The sequence below is a fragment of the Balaenoptera musculus genome, chromosome 16 (assembly GCF_009873245.2).
Source record: "Balaenoptera musculus isolate JJ_BM4_2016_0621 chromosome 16, mBalMus1.pri.v3, whole genome shotgun sequence".
NCBI lineage: Eukaryota > Metazoa > Chordata > Mammalia > Artiodactyla > Balaenopteridae > Balaenoptera > Balaenoptera musculus.
Genome location: NC_045800.1, coordinates 48,849,631 through 48,866,707, shown reverse-complemented (window position 1 = coordinate 48,866,707; position 17,077 = coordinate 48,849,631). Strand labels below are relative to the sequence as shown.

At 35.1% G+C, this 17,077-nt stretch overlaps 1 protein-coding gene across 4 annotated transcripts in view; it reads left to right on the top strand.

Moving 5' to 3' along the window:
* The window catches only part of MAPK8 (mitogen-activated protein kinase 8), a 114,912-nt gene that overhangs the window by 87,679 nt on the left and 10,156 nt on the right, over positions 1–17,077 (top strand). For 3 of the 4 annotated variants that reach the window (XM_036829733.1, XM_036829731.1, XM_036829734.1), the window contains 5 exons: positions 8,812–8,977; positions 12,714–12,785; positions 14,125–14,307; positions 14,626–14,750; positions 15,299–15,362. In XM_036829733.1, coding sequence (XP_036685628.1) covers positions 8,812–8,977; positions 12,714–12,785; positions 14,125–14,307; positions 14,626–14,750; positions 15,299–15,362 — 610 coding nt within the window. Of the gene's footprint in view, positions 1–8,811; positions 8,978–12,274; positions 12,347–12,713; positions 12,786–14,124; positions 14,308–14,625; positions 14,751–15,298; positions 15,363–17,077 lie in introns of all 4 variants that reach the window. The other variant, XM_036829732.1, reaches the window with a different exon arrangement.

Below are 17,077 nucleotides of genomic sequence, written 5' to 3'. Positions count from 1 at the left end.
AGAATCATGTTTCTTTTATCCTTTCTACCATTCTCTGATTTTAGTTGGAGAGTTTAATCCATCTACATATAAAGTAATTAATGATAAGGAAGAAGTTACTTCTGCCATTGTGCTATGTGTTTTCTATATGTCATATCCTTTTGTTCCTTAATTCCTTCATTCCTGCCTTTTTTGTGTTCAATTGCTTTTTTTGCAGTGTACTGTTTAATTCTCTTCTCATTTCCTTTTCTGTATATTTTTCAGTTATTTTCTTAAAAGCTACCTTGGGGGTTACAGTTAACATCTTCAGCTTATAACAATCTGTTTTGAATTATTACCACATTAGCATCAATAGTATACAAAAACTCTGCTTCTATACAACCTGTCCATATCCGTTTATGTTGCTGTTATCACAAATTACATATTTATATACTGGGTTCCTGTTAAGGTAGATTTATAGTTGCTTAATGCATTTGTCTTTTAAGTCATATTGGGAAAAAAATAGGAGTTAAAAACCCAAAATACAATAATACTGACCTTTGTATTTACCTACATAATTACCTTTACCAGTACTCTTTATTTCTTTATATGACTTCAAGTTACTGTCTAGTGTCCTTTATTTTCACCTGAAAGATTCCCTTTTGCATTTCTTCTAGGGCAGGTATACTAGGAACAAACTCCCTTAGCTTTTATTTATCCCAAAATGTCTTAATTTTTCCTTCACTCTTGAAAGATATTTTTGCTGGATATAGAATTTTTGTTTGGCATTTTTTTTCTTTCAGCACGTTATATGTGCCATTTCACTGCCTTTTGGCCTCCATGATTTCTTTTGAGAAACCATCTGTTAATATCATTGAGAATCTCTTGTAATTGACAGGTTGCTTCTCTTTTGATGCTCTCAAGATTGTCTGTCTTTTGGTGGTTTGAGTATAATGATTGTCAGTGCAGATCTCTTTGCTTTTTATCCTTTTGGAGTTCATTGAGCAGTTTGAACTTGTAGATTCATGTCTTTCATTAAATTTGGCCGTTTTCAGTCATTATTTTTTCAAGTATTCTTTCTGCCCTTTTTTCTCTCTTCTCTCCTTTTGGGATTCCCATTATGTGTTTGTTGGTATGCTTGATGGTATGCCGTGTCTTGTTTTCCTCAACTTTGATGTTTCGTTCCAGACAGAGTAAGTTATTTATTTGGCTTGCAGTGGTTTCAAGAAATGCTGTCTGTCCAGCCCTGGACCAGGGTCCAGTACTAAGAATGCAGGCTGCTTTCTTCAAGAACCCCCACCCACCCAGCCAGCCAGGGAGATGGGTAGGGCAAGGGCTAATAAAAACACCACCCATAAATATTTTCTATTGTTTTTAAGTTGTTTTTTTCTCGATTCTGTGTTCACTTGGTTGTTGTAAACCTTTGACTATTTTCACATTTCTGAAAAAGTTTATTCTGATCTTCTGTGGAGCTATCTACTTCTTTGCCATTTTTGCTGACATCACTGCCTTTCATCATATTCTTGTGGTGATGTATTTCACTGATTTATATAGATTAATATAAGGTTATTTTTGTTCTTAAATGAAGCAGTATATAAAATATCCTGCTATCATTACCAATTATATACAATTAAGTATTCACCAGTGTTGTGTTTCTTACATATTCTGAAATATTTTATATTTTTGTACTCTGTTTTTTAACTACTTTATTGCCATATAATTCACATACCATACAATTTACCCATTTAAAGTGTACAATTCAGGGTTATTTATTATATTCAAAGGTTGTATAACCATGACCACAATCTAATTTTAGAACATATTTGTCCCCCTTGAAGAAATCCTGTACTGTTAGCCTTCAATTTCCATTCTTCCCTGACCCCTTCAACCTCAGCCCTGACAACCACTAATCTACTTTCTGTCTCCATATATTTGCCTATTCTGGACATTTCATATAAATAGAATTATGTAATATGTGGTCTTTTGTGGCTGGCTTCTCTTACCTATCATAATGTTTTCAAGATTCATCCACATACATATCACGTATCACTATTTAATTTCCTTTTATTGCCAAATAACATTTCACTATATGGATCTACCACATTTTGTTTATCCATTCATCACTTAAGGGACTGTCACTTAAGGGATTATTACCATTGTCTATCATGAGTAATGCTGACATGAACATTTGTGTGCAAGTTTTTGTGTGGGCCTATGTTTTTGTATTTTAGTTTTAATTCTAGCTTATTCTTTAAAAGTGTTGCATCTAATTTGAAAGGAATTTCTTGAAAAATTATTTAATTCAGTGGAATTATATCTTCATTCTATGCTACCTTGTATCAAATAGCCTAACTCATAAAAGGAAATAAATACATAGTTTGTGCTTAAGTTAACTATTTTAAACTAATTATGTATCTGAGATATTCAGGCTTCTCTTTAGTTATCATTCTAATTGAATTGATTTGTATATTCCATATAAAACTGCTATAATATTATATGTAAATGCCATCTTTAAGCAACATAAGAGAAATCTCTTTAGATGGGCGAGTACATTATCCTCCTCATCCCATGCTCATATATTGTTACAAGCAAGTGAGTTAGACTTCTGGGTTTTGTTTTTGTTTGTTAACTTTGTCCTATGGATCAGGAAAGTAATCTGCAACCATGGAAGTTAATTTGATTATAGTAAAGTAACATCTTCCAAATAGAAAATTTTCAAATTAATGAGGGTAGCAGGTGGGTAAAACAGACACATAGATCAAATGACAGAAGGTTGAAAACAAAAGAAACAGTAAGAAGCATAAAAAGGAAACATTAAATTACAGAAGACCAATATATAACATAATTTGTAGATGCGATTACCTCTTCATTAAAAGGTCAGATTTTGACCTACACACAAACCCACCACCAACATGTATATGTTTCTATAACACAGACAGTTGTAGCTAACTCCCAAAGGCTGACAGCAAAGGTTTTGGCAAAGATGTACTGGGAGAATACAAATGTGAAAACAAGGGTATCTCTATTTAATGAGGTGAAGTTGAATACTGTTATAAACCATCATTTTATAACGATAAAGGGTATAATACACTTATTCGGATAAATAACTGTCAAGAACTTTATACGTGGAGTAGTGTTGCAGTCTGCCAAGTTTAAACTGTAGAAAATAGAAGAACTGCACGAACGCAATGATAGTTATTGGGATGTTCTAACATACTCCATTCGTATAGACAGATAAAGTGTTTAAAATATAGTACAACTATAGAGAATTTACACAATAAATTTGAGCTAATTAGAGACATATTGGGGTCTGTTACCTATGATGAAAAATATGCCTTTATCTTAGATCAGGCTGTTTGGGAAACAAACTCAAGGATGGAGATATATTGACATGTAAGAAGTTTAATGGGGAGTCCCCTCAGGGTCAACATCTGTGGGGAGTAAAAGAAGTAAAAAATAGACATAGGGAGAAATGGGATGCAGTCACTCTAGAGGCCTCAACTGGTGACTCAAGCAGACCTTGGTCTTGGAGAGCAGACTTTGGAAAAAGTGGCTCTCTGTGGCTGAGGGCAGTTCCTGGAGAGAGATTTGCTAAAAACTGTCAGTAGTAAACACTGCTAGAAGCTGGAAGAATGAGTGCCTAAGTCCTGAACCCAGGCTCAGAGCAGGTATCACAGCACCCACCGTAGGCCACCCCTGGTGCCATTTGTTCCTACTTCTTTCATACGGTAAGGTCTGGAAACTGTTTTTCCAGGATTTTATTTGATGTCTGTTCCTTGAGCAAGTTACAAGAAGTTTAATGGGATAAACCATAGCACCCATTTCTGCAGCTGGTCTTGAGGCCACAATTGATACTCACCTCTGTGCTCTACTCCTGAATTCCCCTTACCCTTACCTACCCTCTCTGCTTGTCTGAGATTACTTGCTTGATAAAATAACCTGAGCTTTCATCCTTTAGGGGTTCAGTACAAGTCAGGGTGGGGGATGGAGTTCCACATATTTGCTCAGAGATCCAAGCTAAGCTGTATAAAGCTCCAGCATCTAAATAGTTGCTGGTCCCTGTGTCAGGGGAAGAAAAAGCCAGGTGGAATGTACTGGGTCTAAGGCCATGGGCAGAACTAGTCATAAGGACCTGCCTCATTGTAAGGGAACTGGGAAATGGGGGGAGGCAGACTTCAGAATGGTCTGTGCCATTCTGCTCTGCTTATCAAGCATTCCATTGCTTCCTTTATTCCACACCTAGTACCTAGTCACCCCCTCCTTAGGGAAGATAACCCAGAGTCCTAGCCTATCAAGGCATTTAGTGCTAAGTGATACATAGTAATCTCTACATTAATCCAGATATTTATCCTTTTGGTCCAGAAATATTAGAACTAAAATGAACAAATTATCTGGTCACTTGCATCTCCTCCCCCTCCCCCCATTCTCTAGATATGGTGGTCAAACAGGGTCAGGGTAACTACAATAAACAATCCCATTTGGGAAATTGAAAAATGCAGTCGTTATTTATTTGTAATTTGGAATTCTGTTGTGTAGACATTGTTAGCGTCCTTTTGCCCTTGTGGTGGGGAATACTACTCCTTGATTAGACCCTGAATCTGATCTCTGCAAGGAGCACTCTGTCCACTCTTCTCTGCGGTACCTGGCTCCACCCTGTGGAGAGTCTTTTCTGCTAGCCTTCTTGAGTATATCTGAAGTGGGTATTGGAAAGTGTGTTCTCATTGGGGGCTGCCCGTGTTTCACAGGCTCCTATCTGTTAAAGATTGGAGGCCCAAGTGTCACTTTAAGACAGTCTTTAACCTGGACACTATTGACATTTTGGATGAATAGTTCTTTCTTTTGAGGGGCTGTCCTGTACATTGTAGAAAGTTTAGCAGCATTCCTGGCCTTTACCCACGAGATGCCAGTAGTACTCCCCAACTGTGACAACCAAAAATGTCTTTAGACATTGCCAAATATCCCCTGGGAACAAAATTGCCCTGATTTGAGAACCATTGTTTTAAGGCTAGAACAGTCACAGGCTTAAGGAGTTGTTTTTTTTAAATGGTACATCTCTCTTAGAAACTCAGGAGACTTCTTATCTTTTTAATTACAGTTCTTTTCAAAGCACATCTGGTAGCTCACTGGCTGTATATTCTTGGACTTAATGTCTACCTTTATGTTTTCAGGCCTCTGTTGGCAAGTCTGAGGTATTTTCATCAATTGAAAGATTTTTCAGGTCTTCTTCCATCAAAGGCTTTCAGAATTGTTATGTGAAAATGGTGCATTAGAAACAAATTCAAGATATCAGTGGCTTAAAACAACATTTATTGCTTGCTCAGGGATCTGCAGGTTGGCTTTGTGGCACTGCTCCAGATCATGGGATCAGGTTCAGGGTTTGTTTCATGTCCAGGTTTCAGCATCCAGGCTGAAGGAGTGCCTCCCTGGGGCACATCCTTTTCTCATGGTGAAAGAAGGGCAAGAGCCAAGCTAAATCAATCAGGCACATCTAAAACTTCTCTTCAGATTTGATGAACATCACATTTCCTCACATTCCATTGGCCAGAATTGGTTGTAGGCCCATCAATAAGGTGAAGAAGTATATTGGGTTAGGAGGTGGAGATATTTGCTGAGCAACCCGCCATTTCTTCTTTTTTTCTTTTTTTCTTTTTGAAAGGTCTAGTAGCATTTAGCTTTCCCAGAATGGCAAGGCCTTGAAATTCTAGATTCTCTGTTCCCTTTTATTTCTTCTTGTGAAGTGGCCAGTTCTTTGATTTGTAGCGAATAGCCACCTATACCCACTACTAAGGTTTTGCTTTTCAATCTCCTTCTAGAGCAGGGGTCAGCAGACTTTTTCTGTAAAGGCAAGGCCAGATAGTATATATCTTAGGTTTTGCAGATGATAAGATACAGTCTCTGTTACAGCTTCTCAACTTTATCATAGTAACACAAAAGCAGCCATAGACAGTAGGTAATGAATGAGTGTGACTGTGTTCCGATAAAACTTTCTTCACAAAAACAGGCAGGCATTAATTTGCCAACCCCTGTTCTAGAGCTCAAGTTCATTATGCAAGTGCTGTGCCTTCCAAGTTATTGTAGGTGACAGTGTCATGAAATGTCTTGCTGCTCTATAACCTGGATCACCCTTCCAACCTTTGATATTAGTTTCCCTGCTGCCTGCTGCTCAACTACTAAGGTATGATCCTGTGTTTATAATAGTAACACCGTACTCCTGTCATCAATTTCAGTGTTAGTCAGAATAGACTAGTGTAATGGAAAACATTCTTAGGTGTCTCTTTTACTCTCACACTACTACCATAATGCTTCTCACACCAGATGTGAGGTAGTTTTTCCCACACCAAACAATTCTCAGATTCTCTGGACACCAGCCTGGGTATTCTACAATTTTACTCAATTCCAGGTAGACACTATCTACCTGGAAAAAGCATCAGATCCTCCAGGTTAAGGGCTCAGTCCCACAAGATTGCCCCAACTTCAAGTGCCAATCATAATCCCAGGCTATAATTTGGAGGTTCCCACAACCCCCTCCTCAGATTCAGTTAATTTGCTAGAGTGGCTAACAGAACTCAGGAAAACATTTTACTTTCTGGATTACTGGTTTATTACAAAGGACATAACTCAGGAAGAGTCAAATGGAGAGATGCATAAGGCAAAGTATGTGGGAAGGTGCACGGAGCTTCCGAGCCCTCTCTGGGTGCACCACTCTCCCAGCACCTCCATGTGTTTACCGGAAGCTCTCTGTACCAGTCCTTTTGGGTTTTTATGGAGGCTTCATTACATAGGCGTGATTGATTAAATCTTTGGCCATTGGAGATTGAACTCAGTCTCTAGCCCCTCTCCCTTCCCAGGAGGTCTGGGGGCTGGTGGGACTGAAAGTTCCAACCCTCTGATTATTTTGTTGGTTCCCTGGCAACCAGCCTCATCCTTTGGGACTTTCCAAAAGTAACCTCATTAAGTCAACTCTGGTGTAGTTGAAAGGTACTTCTTATGAATAACAAAAAGCACTCCTTTCACCTTTATTGCTCTTATCACTTAGGAAATTCCAAGGGTTCTAGGAGCTCTGTGCCAGTAATTGGGACAATGACCAAATATGGTTTTCTTATTATAAATCACAATATCACAACTAGGTTATTAACAAATAAACACTTGAGTTTTCAGTGACTTAACACAACCAAGGTTTATCTCCCACAGTATGTGTCCAGTACGGGTCCTAGTGGGGTGAGGACTCTGCCATACATAGATGCTCAGCAGCTCAGTATCTAGAATGTTACTAATCACCAAAGCAGGGCAAGAGACAAAAGGATGTTATGCACTGGCCCTTCTATTCTTGATTCCCACTCACATCCCATTGACTAGAATTAATCACAGGCTGGAAAAATGTGGGAGAGAAGGTGGACTATTGTTAGTCCACACTACATCTGTCACACATTCATACAAGTTCAGTTATCCTTCACAGGTATAGATAGCAATGCAACTTAAACATCTGTAGAAAGGTACATCTTGATATGCAAGGGTGAATTTCAGATGATATTCTTTTTTGACAGTTTCTTTTCCTTAACAAAAGATGTCTATTTTTTAAAAATTGTATTTTGTTCTTAATCTTTCCAAAATAAAGTGTTTAAGGTTGAAATCTTATTTCTAGACTAGAATGCAGTAGTATGAAGAGCCATTAATCATTAACCAACACTATAGACACTGAAATAGTATCAAAGCTCATAATATTTATTTTTGAACATGCAGTGTTACTTTGCAGAGATATTGTATTTTGGAAATAGTGACAACGTATTTACAGGATAGCAATAATGAAAAATTTCATTTTCTGTTTCAATAAGCCTGTTGATATCTATTTTTAATTTGATAAAACCTATAGATTACATATCGCCTAACCCATCCATGATTGCATATCAAAATATGCTAAAGACAGCATACATGCTTCTCTAGATATAGACATTACAAAAGTAATTATTATCTTTCAGGCCAGCTTTATTTTATGTTACATCAATCACTGGTATTCAATGTATGTGAATTGTACTGCTTTCTTTGGTCTCTTGGTTCATAATAGAATTGATGGTAGCTAACAGGCAAGATGGGTTGAAGCCATGAGTGTTTATGCTGCTGCCTTTTAATGATCATAGCACAGAATTCCTTGAGGTTGGGTTCAGGTAGGAAATTCTTCACAAAGACATTATTTGGTAGCATCAACAGCAAGTAATTTTATGGATTAGTGGCACCAAGACAATGGTGTCCTACCTCAACTGGCAGTCAAAAATTTTATGAACAAATTTGTATGATTTCGGTTGGGAAATCAGTGATGGAAGGACTCATAATGACTACTTCGATCCTTTAGAGTTGAACATCTGCCGGTTTGAAAGGTCAAGTGACATGTGCTTGGGTTGACATAGAATGGCCCATTGTTGGTATATAGTATCTATATAAAGCTTGTTTTGACTTTAAAATGGGATCTTTTAAAAGCTGGTAATTTAGTATACAAGTGCATATAAATGCTAACTTATGAATTCTCTCTTACTTTTACCGTAATAGTTCTTACGTGAGCTTTGAGATGCCTTTCCAAATTGCTTTCACACCACTTGATTGAAAGTTTCTAGCTAATCATAATTTCTAGCAAATAAAGCATTACTAACTTCTAATAACTGTATATATTCATAAATTTAAAATGCCATCAAGTTAATTTCTCAGATTTGCCTATTATGATGAATCTGTGCAGTGATAACAATTACAGTGAGAAAAATGAACAGTAACCATGAATTGTTTTATAAGTGATCTCATAACTTGTGGACTGCAAAATATTTGTTTATATCATAGCAGCCATTTTTTTAATTTTTATTTTTGAAGGACTTAAAGCCCAGTAATATAGTAGTAAAATCAGACTGCACTTTGAAGATTCTTGACTTTGGACTGGCCAGGACTGCAGGAACTAGTTTTATGATGACACCTTACGTAGTGACTCGCTACTACAGAGCACCTGAGGTCATCCTAGGGATGGGCTACAAAGAAAACGGTCAGCAAACACTATTTACTTGAAATACTGTTCTGATTTATTTGCTTTTGTTTATCAGATTTCTTATGTAAATACTTAAATTGAAGTGCATAGAGTTAAATGTATCACTGTATGAAATGATGTTTATCAAGAGTTTGAAAGTAACTACAAATTCTGTCATAAATGTTTGGAAAAACTTGGGGCCCCTGTTTATTTAAATACAAATACATAATCATCAAACTACCATTAGATAAAGAATTTGTTACCATGGCCCCTGTAACAGAATATATACCATTTTCTTGCCTGTAACTTGAAAATGAGCATTCTTAACATGGGCTCAAGAAATCTTAAGTTTGCATTAGTGATATTTGCACACATTTCCAATCCCATGACATTAAAGTTAATAGCAGTAGCACTTAGTGCAAACTTTAAGGGCTGCAATAAGGCCATTCTGCATAGCTGATGGATAATTAATTTAAGGTTGCCTTTCGGAGAAAACAGTGTTTCATCAGAGCCCTTGTGTCCAGCCTTAAAGAAATGGCATTATTATGTGCGAGTATAGTCAATTATATGTATCAGCATTAGAATCAAGGTTGAAGAACATTATCAGGCATGTAGTTAATGAATTTTAAAAAATTTTATGCATAAATATATATATATTTATACTTAAGAAATTTTGTTGAATCTCAGTCATTTAAGAGATGAATAAGTCTACACAGGATTTTATTGACTTAAACTGTAACTTTTTAAATGTGGTAACTTAATCCAAAATACTTACTAGAATAGGACCTAGACATTTTTTCTAGCAAAGAATCTGAAACAGCAGTTCACTTTGAATCAGGAAACTGTATCAAGTCAATTTTTGGGATTCTTTTTTATAAAAGATAACATTGAACTGAGGATTTTAGCTTAATTTTCTTTTCTGAGCTCATTAAAAACACTTTAAATATTTACTACTATTCTCTTGTTCTTAAATAAACATACTGTTCTGTTGTCTTACTCTTTACTTAAAATTGCCTTATACCCTGTAAAATCCAGTGAGCTAGATTTAGTATTAGACTCTTTTTTTTTTTTTGAGAATTTCTGCTTTAAGTGACCAGCATGAAGATTGTTTTTGTATTTGCTGTAAAACCATTGATTGTCACAGATAATGTATAATGTGGCACTCTGTCCTATAATTGTGATCTTGGGAGCTCCCTACCAGAAATTACCACCAAGAAAAACTGTCATGTAAAGAATTGACATGCTTTCCTTTCTTAGATAAGAATTATATAGATCTACCTTATTGCCTTTTTTTTTTCTTTTTTTGGGCCCCGGGAAACTGAGTCAAATGTAATGCTTAATTATGATAACTACATTAGCCAGCAAGGTTAAACATGAGAACTTCTGCCTTTTAGTAACACCTTTCACCCACCCCCATGTGTTTTAACAACTTTATTTTATATGTCTTTTATTGAAAGCCAGCTCAAAGCTTTTTGGAAAGTGCGAGATAATGGAATATATTTAAACTGCCAAATAGACTAAGCCGTTAGACCCTGTAAAACTCGTTTTATGCATGAATCAGGCTTATCATATTCTGAGGAAAGTCTTCATTAACTCAGACAGTATCTTCTCTCATGCTTGCAGCTTTTGAAATCTGTTTTAAGATGTTTTTCTTAAGATTATGTACATAAGTTGTGTCCTGAATATTTAACTAAAGCTTGCTATTCTCTATAAAGTCCACAGGGAAAAATTATTGTAATAGATTTTTGCCAAAAAATGAAAACCCTGGAAAAAATTTTTCTCTGAACTGATTTATGAATGTTAACTTTTCCTCTAAAATTTTATCCTTGAAAGTTGAACTATGCCATAAATATAAAAAGATTTGTATGTATTTTAATGTGAAATTTTAGGGAAACTTCAGTTCCACAGGATTTCTAACATTTGTTCCTAATCTAGCTCCTAAAATTCTATAATGAACTGACAGTCTCCTTATGAGTGTATGAGAAAGTACTGACTTTAAGTTCCCAAGTCCTCCTGCATGGGTAAAGGGTATATTTCTAACATCTATTCCTGCCCTTTTCTTCTTTTGCCATTAGAGAATCGGGGCCTTCAAACTTCAAAAACAAATGCAAGTTTCTAAAGCTTTCCTTTCAAATTGCTCATTCCCCTCTTGTATTAAACTGCAAGCACCTACTCTTTTTGTCTGATTTTCAAACCCAAAGATATAAAGTGTCAGGGTATGTGGTTAGTTTTAATGAAACAGGTGGAGATCCTCAAATTACCCATTTCTATGTCTAGCAGATTCTTTTCAGTATTGACTGGAGCTCTCATTTAAAGTTGACAAGGGTCATGGGACTTCCCTGGTGGCCCAGTGGTTAAGACTCCGCATTTCCACCGCAGGGGGCACAGGTTTGATCCTGGTCGGGGAACTAAGATCCTGCGTGCTGTGTGGCCAACAAAAAAAAAGAAAAAAATTAAAGTTGGCAAGGGTCAGTAAGTCCACTAGGAGACTCGTAGATAATAAATCTGTGGGAACTTTCATACTGTATTCAGCCAAAACCAACTTCTTAAACCAAAAGTGTTTTGGTTCTATGGGTTTAAAACACTTTAGGTGGAAAACATAAATATACTTCTTTTACTAAGTTTTTTTGATTGATTATTTGTTCGTTCTCTATGCACTTGTTCCTGTTGGGATAGTAGAGTAAATGCAGCATGGTGTTGCCAAGGAGAAAAATGACTTTCAGTTCAGAGTAAACATAGCACCTCTCAAAATGAATTTATGAACTCCAACTTGAAAATTTCTGAAGAGCTTTAGATTAACTTTTTAACTGTAATTATTCATAGAAACATTGTTTCTGTTAAGTATTTTAATATACTAGATTATTTCTGCTCATGCTTTTTTCTTTTATTTGACTTAAAGAGAGAGTATAATGCACAGTTGAACCTCAAAATAGTATAAAGAGTTTATTTTTTAAATTTTGCTACCTCATGTACATTTTCAGCCTTACTTATAAGATTTGTGTTTGGTTCTTTTTCATATTTTATAAATAAATTTTCAAGGGCAAAATGTATAGGTTTTTTAAATTATGTGATTTCTGTGCATAGCTCTCACTTTAAATTAGATACGTAGTTAAAACGCCACACTTCACATTTGCTTTTGTGAATCAAAGCCTTTTGACAAATATTTTGTGTTTTAAATTATTCCATTAGCTAAAATTAAAATCACTTTTTTCTTTTGGTGATGTTTTGCAGTTTTTATATAATGCAGTCATATTATGCTTCTTTGATTTTAACGACCTTTTGCTTTGCTTTTCCTTTTGTGCTGCAAACATATAGTGGATTTATGGTCTGTGGGGTGCATTATGGGAGAAATGGTTTGCCACAAAATCCTCTTTCCAGGAAGGGACTGTATCCTTGTGCTGCTGCAGCAGTTTAATTAGTTAGGTGATGAACTTCCTTATGTTCTCTAATGAAAATGAATATAGTGAACATTCATACATGTGGGTTTTTTTAAACAGACGTAAAGTTTGTGGCTGTTATAGTTCAAAAATTGTTGCGATATGAAGCTGAAATGTTTGTAGGCTGCATCTGGCAGTAGGAAATACAGTCTCTGCTGGTAGTTAGAGCACATTCACTGTCACTCATTTTTATTTTATACTGCTTTCTATAATTTTGAAGTATACATGGTGTGTGTGATTTTTTTTTTAATGTTTATATATTTTTTTTTTATTTTAACCAAAATCTTTATGTTAATGTCATTGCATTTTGTTTTCAGTTGACATTTGGTCAGTTGGGTGCATCATGGGAGAAATGATCAAAGGTGGTGTTTTGTTCCCAGGTACTGATCGTATCCTTATCTTTGGCCTAAAATGTAGTTTCTAAAGGTCAAAATGTATGACAGCACTTCAGCTTGGTCAGGTATAATGTATTTTGTCTCTCCCTAATAAGAAAGTATTGTTAAATTACTTTTTCAAAATACCACCTGCTATTTGACATAGACTTTCCTTTCCCTAATTTATTGGTTGTTTCATATGTTAATTCTGAAAACTGCTCAGGTTAATTATCCACAGTTATTTGCTGGCTTTGAGTTGATTTATTTAACCTAAATCAAAAGTCATGGCTTGCATTAAATTTTCTAATAATTATACACTTGAGTAAGTCTAGAAGTACTTAGGACATAATATGAATTTTGGAATTGTCTGTTGCTTCTGGTCATCCTTTTGTTTTGTCCTCCCCACTTCCTTTTTTGTTAATGTGCTGTGTGTTCTATGTCTTTTGGTTATTGTCTCATTACTCAACATAACATACTGATCTTTTCATCTGAGAATTTCAGCAGTAATAGTTTTACATGGTGATGAGTAGATTTGGGTCATGATTTTTGTTCATCTGACTGACTACTAATATTTATGGTAACAGTGATCTGTTATGTGTCTATCAGCTAGTGAAACTTAAAATTGTTTTAGGAAGAGGAATGGGAAAAACCGTATTCACTGGGTTACAATAGGAAAGTTTTAGGTCTTAGTCCATGGGGAGGAGTTTGAGGTGTAAACGCTAAAGATTGGAAGGAAAGAGACCAGAGAATTCTAACCTTACACCTTAACCAAAATACTGAGTCATTTTCTTAAATTTCAGAGCTTTAAAAAAATTTTATTAACATAAGCTGAACAAAGAATGGCAAAAGGAAATGCCATCATTTTTATTGCTACTGGTTTTCTGTTAGTGTAGACAACTCAAAAAATGCAGGACATGTAATAAGAAATATTTCTTATCTTTTCGGAAATGCATTCACATTTTCTGATAAGCTGGAAGGAAAGGCAAATTTTGTATTCTAAAATTGTGTACAGTTTACATTTAGAGTCCTAATGGGTAGTAATTGTCATTTTTCTTTGAGCCACTTATCATTTGTATTTAGAATTTGTATATTTAGAATTTAAGTTTCCATTTTTATGATAAAATTAGTATTAGTAGACACACACATGCACATAATAAATAAGGTTAACAAAGCTTGTTTACTGATCCTTTTTGTCCACCTACAATCATTGCCTTTTGCAAGGTGGCTGTAAGATTTATAACTGCCACATTCTTTCTTAGGATTTTTTAATTGCCATTTTCTTATTTTAATATGGATATGACTAATATGTTGAACATTAGATACACAGTATTTTTTCTTAGCTACTTGATATTAGATATTGATCAGTGGAATAAAGTTATTGAACAGCTTGGAACACCATGTCCTGAATTCATGAAGAAACTACAACCAACAGTAAGGACTTATGTTGAAAACAGGCCTAAATATGCTGGATATAGCTTTGAGAAACTCTTCCCTGATGTACTTTTCCCAGCTGACTCAGAACACAACAAACTTAAAGGTACTTTTTATAAACGTATATCTTTAATTCCATTGTGGGTAGGTGGGTGGTTGTGGAGGGGGTTTATGAGGGTGTATTCATATTCTCATGGGACATATCATTGTCTCTGGGTAATGGAACAATGTGAGGTTTTAGTTCTTTTTAGTTATTTTTTTGTAATTTTATATTTTTTAATCATATGTATGACCTAATTTTATAGTAAATCTATTCTGTCTAAAACATTTTTTAATAAATGATAATTTCAAGTTTCTGAAATTTATTGATAATTTTAAAGCTTTTATGAGATACATGTACATAAACGTCTCATTATTTTTGCAGCCAGTCAGGCAAGGGATTTGTTATCCAAAATGCTGGTAATTGATGCATCTAAAAGGATTTCTGTAGATGAAGCTCTCCAGCACCCGTATATCAACGTCTGGTATGATCCTTCTGAAGCAGAAGCTGTAAGTTCTTTTCTTTAATGTTTGAAGACCATATTATACTCTTAGAGTTAGCATTAAAGTTAGGTTTGGAGGATATTTTTTAATTTTAAATAAAAATATAATAAATGATGATGGTGTTTTTCTGTTTTTGCATGAAAAGTTTCTTAAGAGAATGAACATATCCAAGTACCTCCTACACAAAATAAAGTTCCCTCCCACTGTTTCTTGCCTTTTTGCCATGGTGCCTTGTATGCTGAGCTAGAATGTTGAGCACTTTGGGAAAACATCTTAACTTAGTTGTAAACAAATTATTGTATCCAAAGCATAGCACAATTCTATGATATAAATAAAATGTGACAATTTCAAAAACAGGAAGAAAAGAAAAAGATGGTTAAACATCTTTTCTCCTGTCACTGTTCTCTCTACAGGAGATCAGTGTTGATCATTGATCAATCTTGGCCTAATGATGTATTTTTCCAAGCCTTCTGTCCGGCTAATATTTCAAATAATTGTAAAGAATTTATATACTCCCAATAAACTGACTCAATTATTGTTGCCTTGTTTTTCAGCCACCACCAAAGATACCTGACAAGCAGTTAGATGAAAGGGAACACACAATAGAAGAGTGGAAAGGTAACATTCACCAGATTCTTTAAGATGAAGCTGAAAGAGCTCTGGCTTTCTATGTTGATTTATTCATCGTTTTAGGGAAGTGAAAGATATTTTCTATTATTCGTAACTGATATTTGATAATATGATTTTAATATTTTTACAAAAGTAGAGAGTATGTCTCCTTCCCTCACTGACTTAATCCTAATGTCTTTGTTCCCCACCCCAGACAAAGACACATTTGTGCTTTCTGGAACTTTTATGTTCTTCCATAGTCTACGAAAATACAAACTTGTGTGTTTGATGTCTCCCCCTTCTCCTCTCCCACCCTGTTTTAATCACATATGGTTGTATACAGTGCACACTTGCTTTGTTGATATAATCGTATATTTTAGAGATTTTTCTCTCTTGCTCCATATACCTGGCTCATTTGGTTTAATAGCTGGTTAGTGATCTGCTGTTCGGCTGTGTCACAGGGTTCTGTATCTAACAACCATTTGAAGAGCATTTATGTTGTGTCTAGTCTTGTTACAAACAACTCTGCAGTGTTCTTGTGCACATCTGAGAACATGCCTGTAAGAAAAATCCTACAAGGAGATTAACTGGGCCAAAGGATATTTTTCAGTTATTTCCAATTACTCTCCAAAGAAATTGTAGCAGTTTACACTTCCATCAGCATTTTATGGGAATGTCTCTTTTACCCCCACCCTCACCAATGGAGTGAGTTAATTTTTAATCTTTGCATATCTAATAGTTTTATTTTATTTTTTTACTTTGGTTGAACATTAATAATGCTTTGAAAGTCATGGCAATGTTAAAATATTTCTTTCTTTAAAAGATTCCCTGGGACATTTCAGCCAGGTAATTTTTAGATCCTGCTTGCCTCCATTTATATTGTTGTCATTTGATATTTTGACCACTCTTGTAACTACATGACTTTGGACAAGTCACTTAAAATCAGGTAGACAGAAGACATGTTATTAAGAGCTAAGAACCTAAATACTTGGAAGGCAAAAATATAAACCGGAGCACGTAATCCATCTACAGATTTATTTGGGAGGAATGAATTTGATTCTTTCTTCTTAGGAATAACCAGAGATTAGTTTTCGCTAAGTCGACTTTGGGAGACATATAGTTAGACTCTGTAGAGCCCACCAGAATGATAGAATTGGGTAGAACCTAGTGCATCTATATATGTAATTTACAGGAGTATAGAAACTATAGATCAGAGTATGTATTAAAGTATCTAACCTGATATTTTTATATATCATTACATTTACAATAAACATTTATGGTATTTCATGGAATCTTAATAGGCCACCAATTGTAAAACACACTATTATGTACCACTAAGAAAGAGAAAACAATGCCAGTTGTACTGCACTATTGATTATAGATGCAACCCAGTTTCAAAGATATTAAACTGTGAAAAAAGTACATCTTAAAATCAGTGAAACATCGTATTTTCACTTGTATATGGTTATATCTGGGATTTTTGATTACTGTAAACATGTTTATCTTTATTCTGTATCTTTTTCTCCTAGCCCCAAATGCAGTTTAGTAATTACCTACAAAGTCCCTTTTTTAAGATCTGCTTAAGAATTTTAGCATCATAACAGAAAAATTCATTGCCGAAGCCATTAACTACAGATTGCTTTGTCTAGTTAGTACTCCTAATTAGCTTTGGTTCTTCTGCCTCAGTCCCCTTTCACAAAGGGGTATTTTCTCTCTCTTTTTAA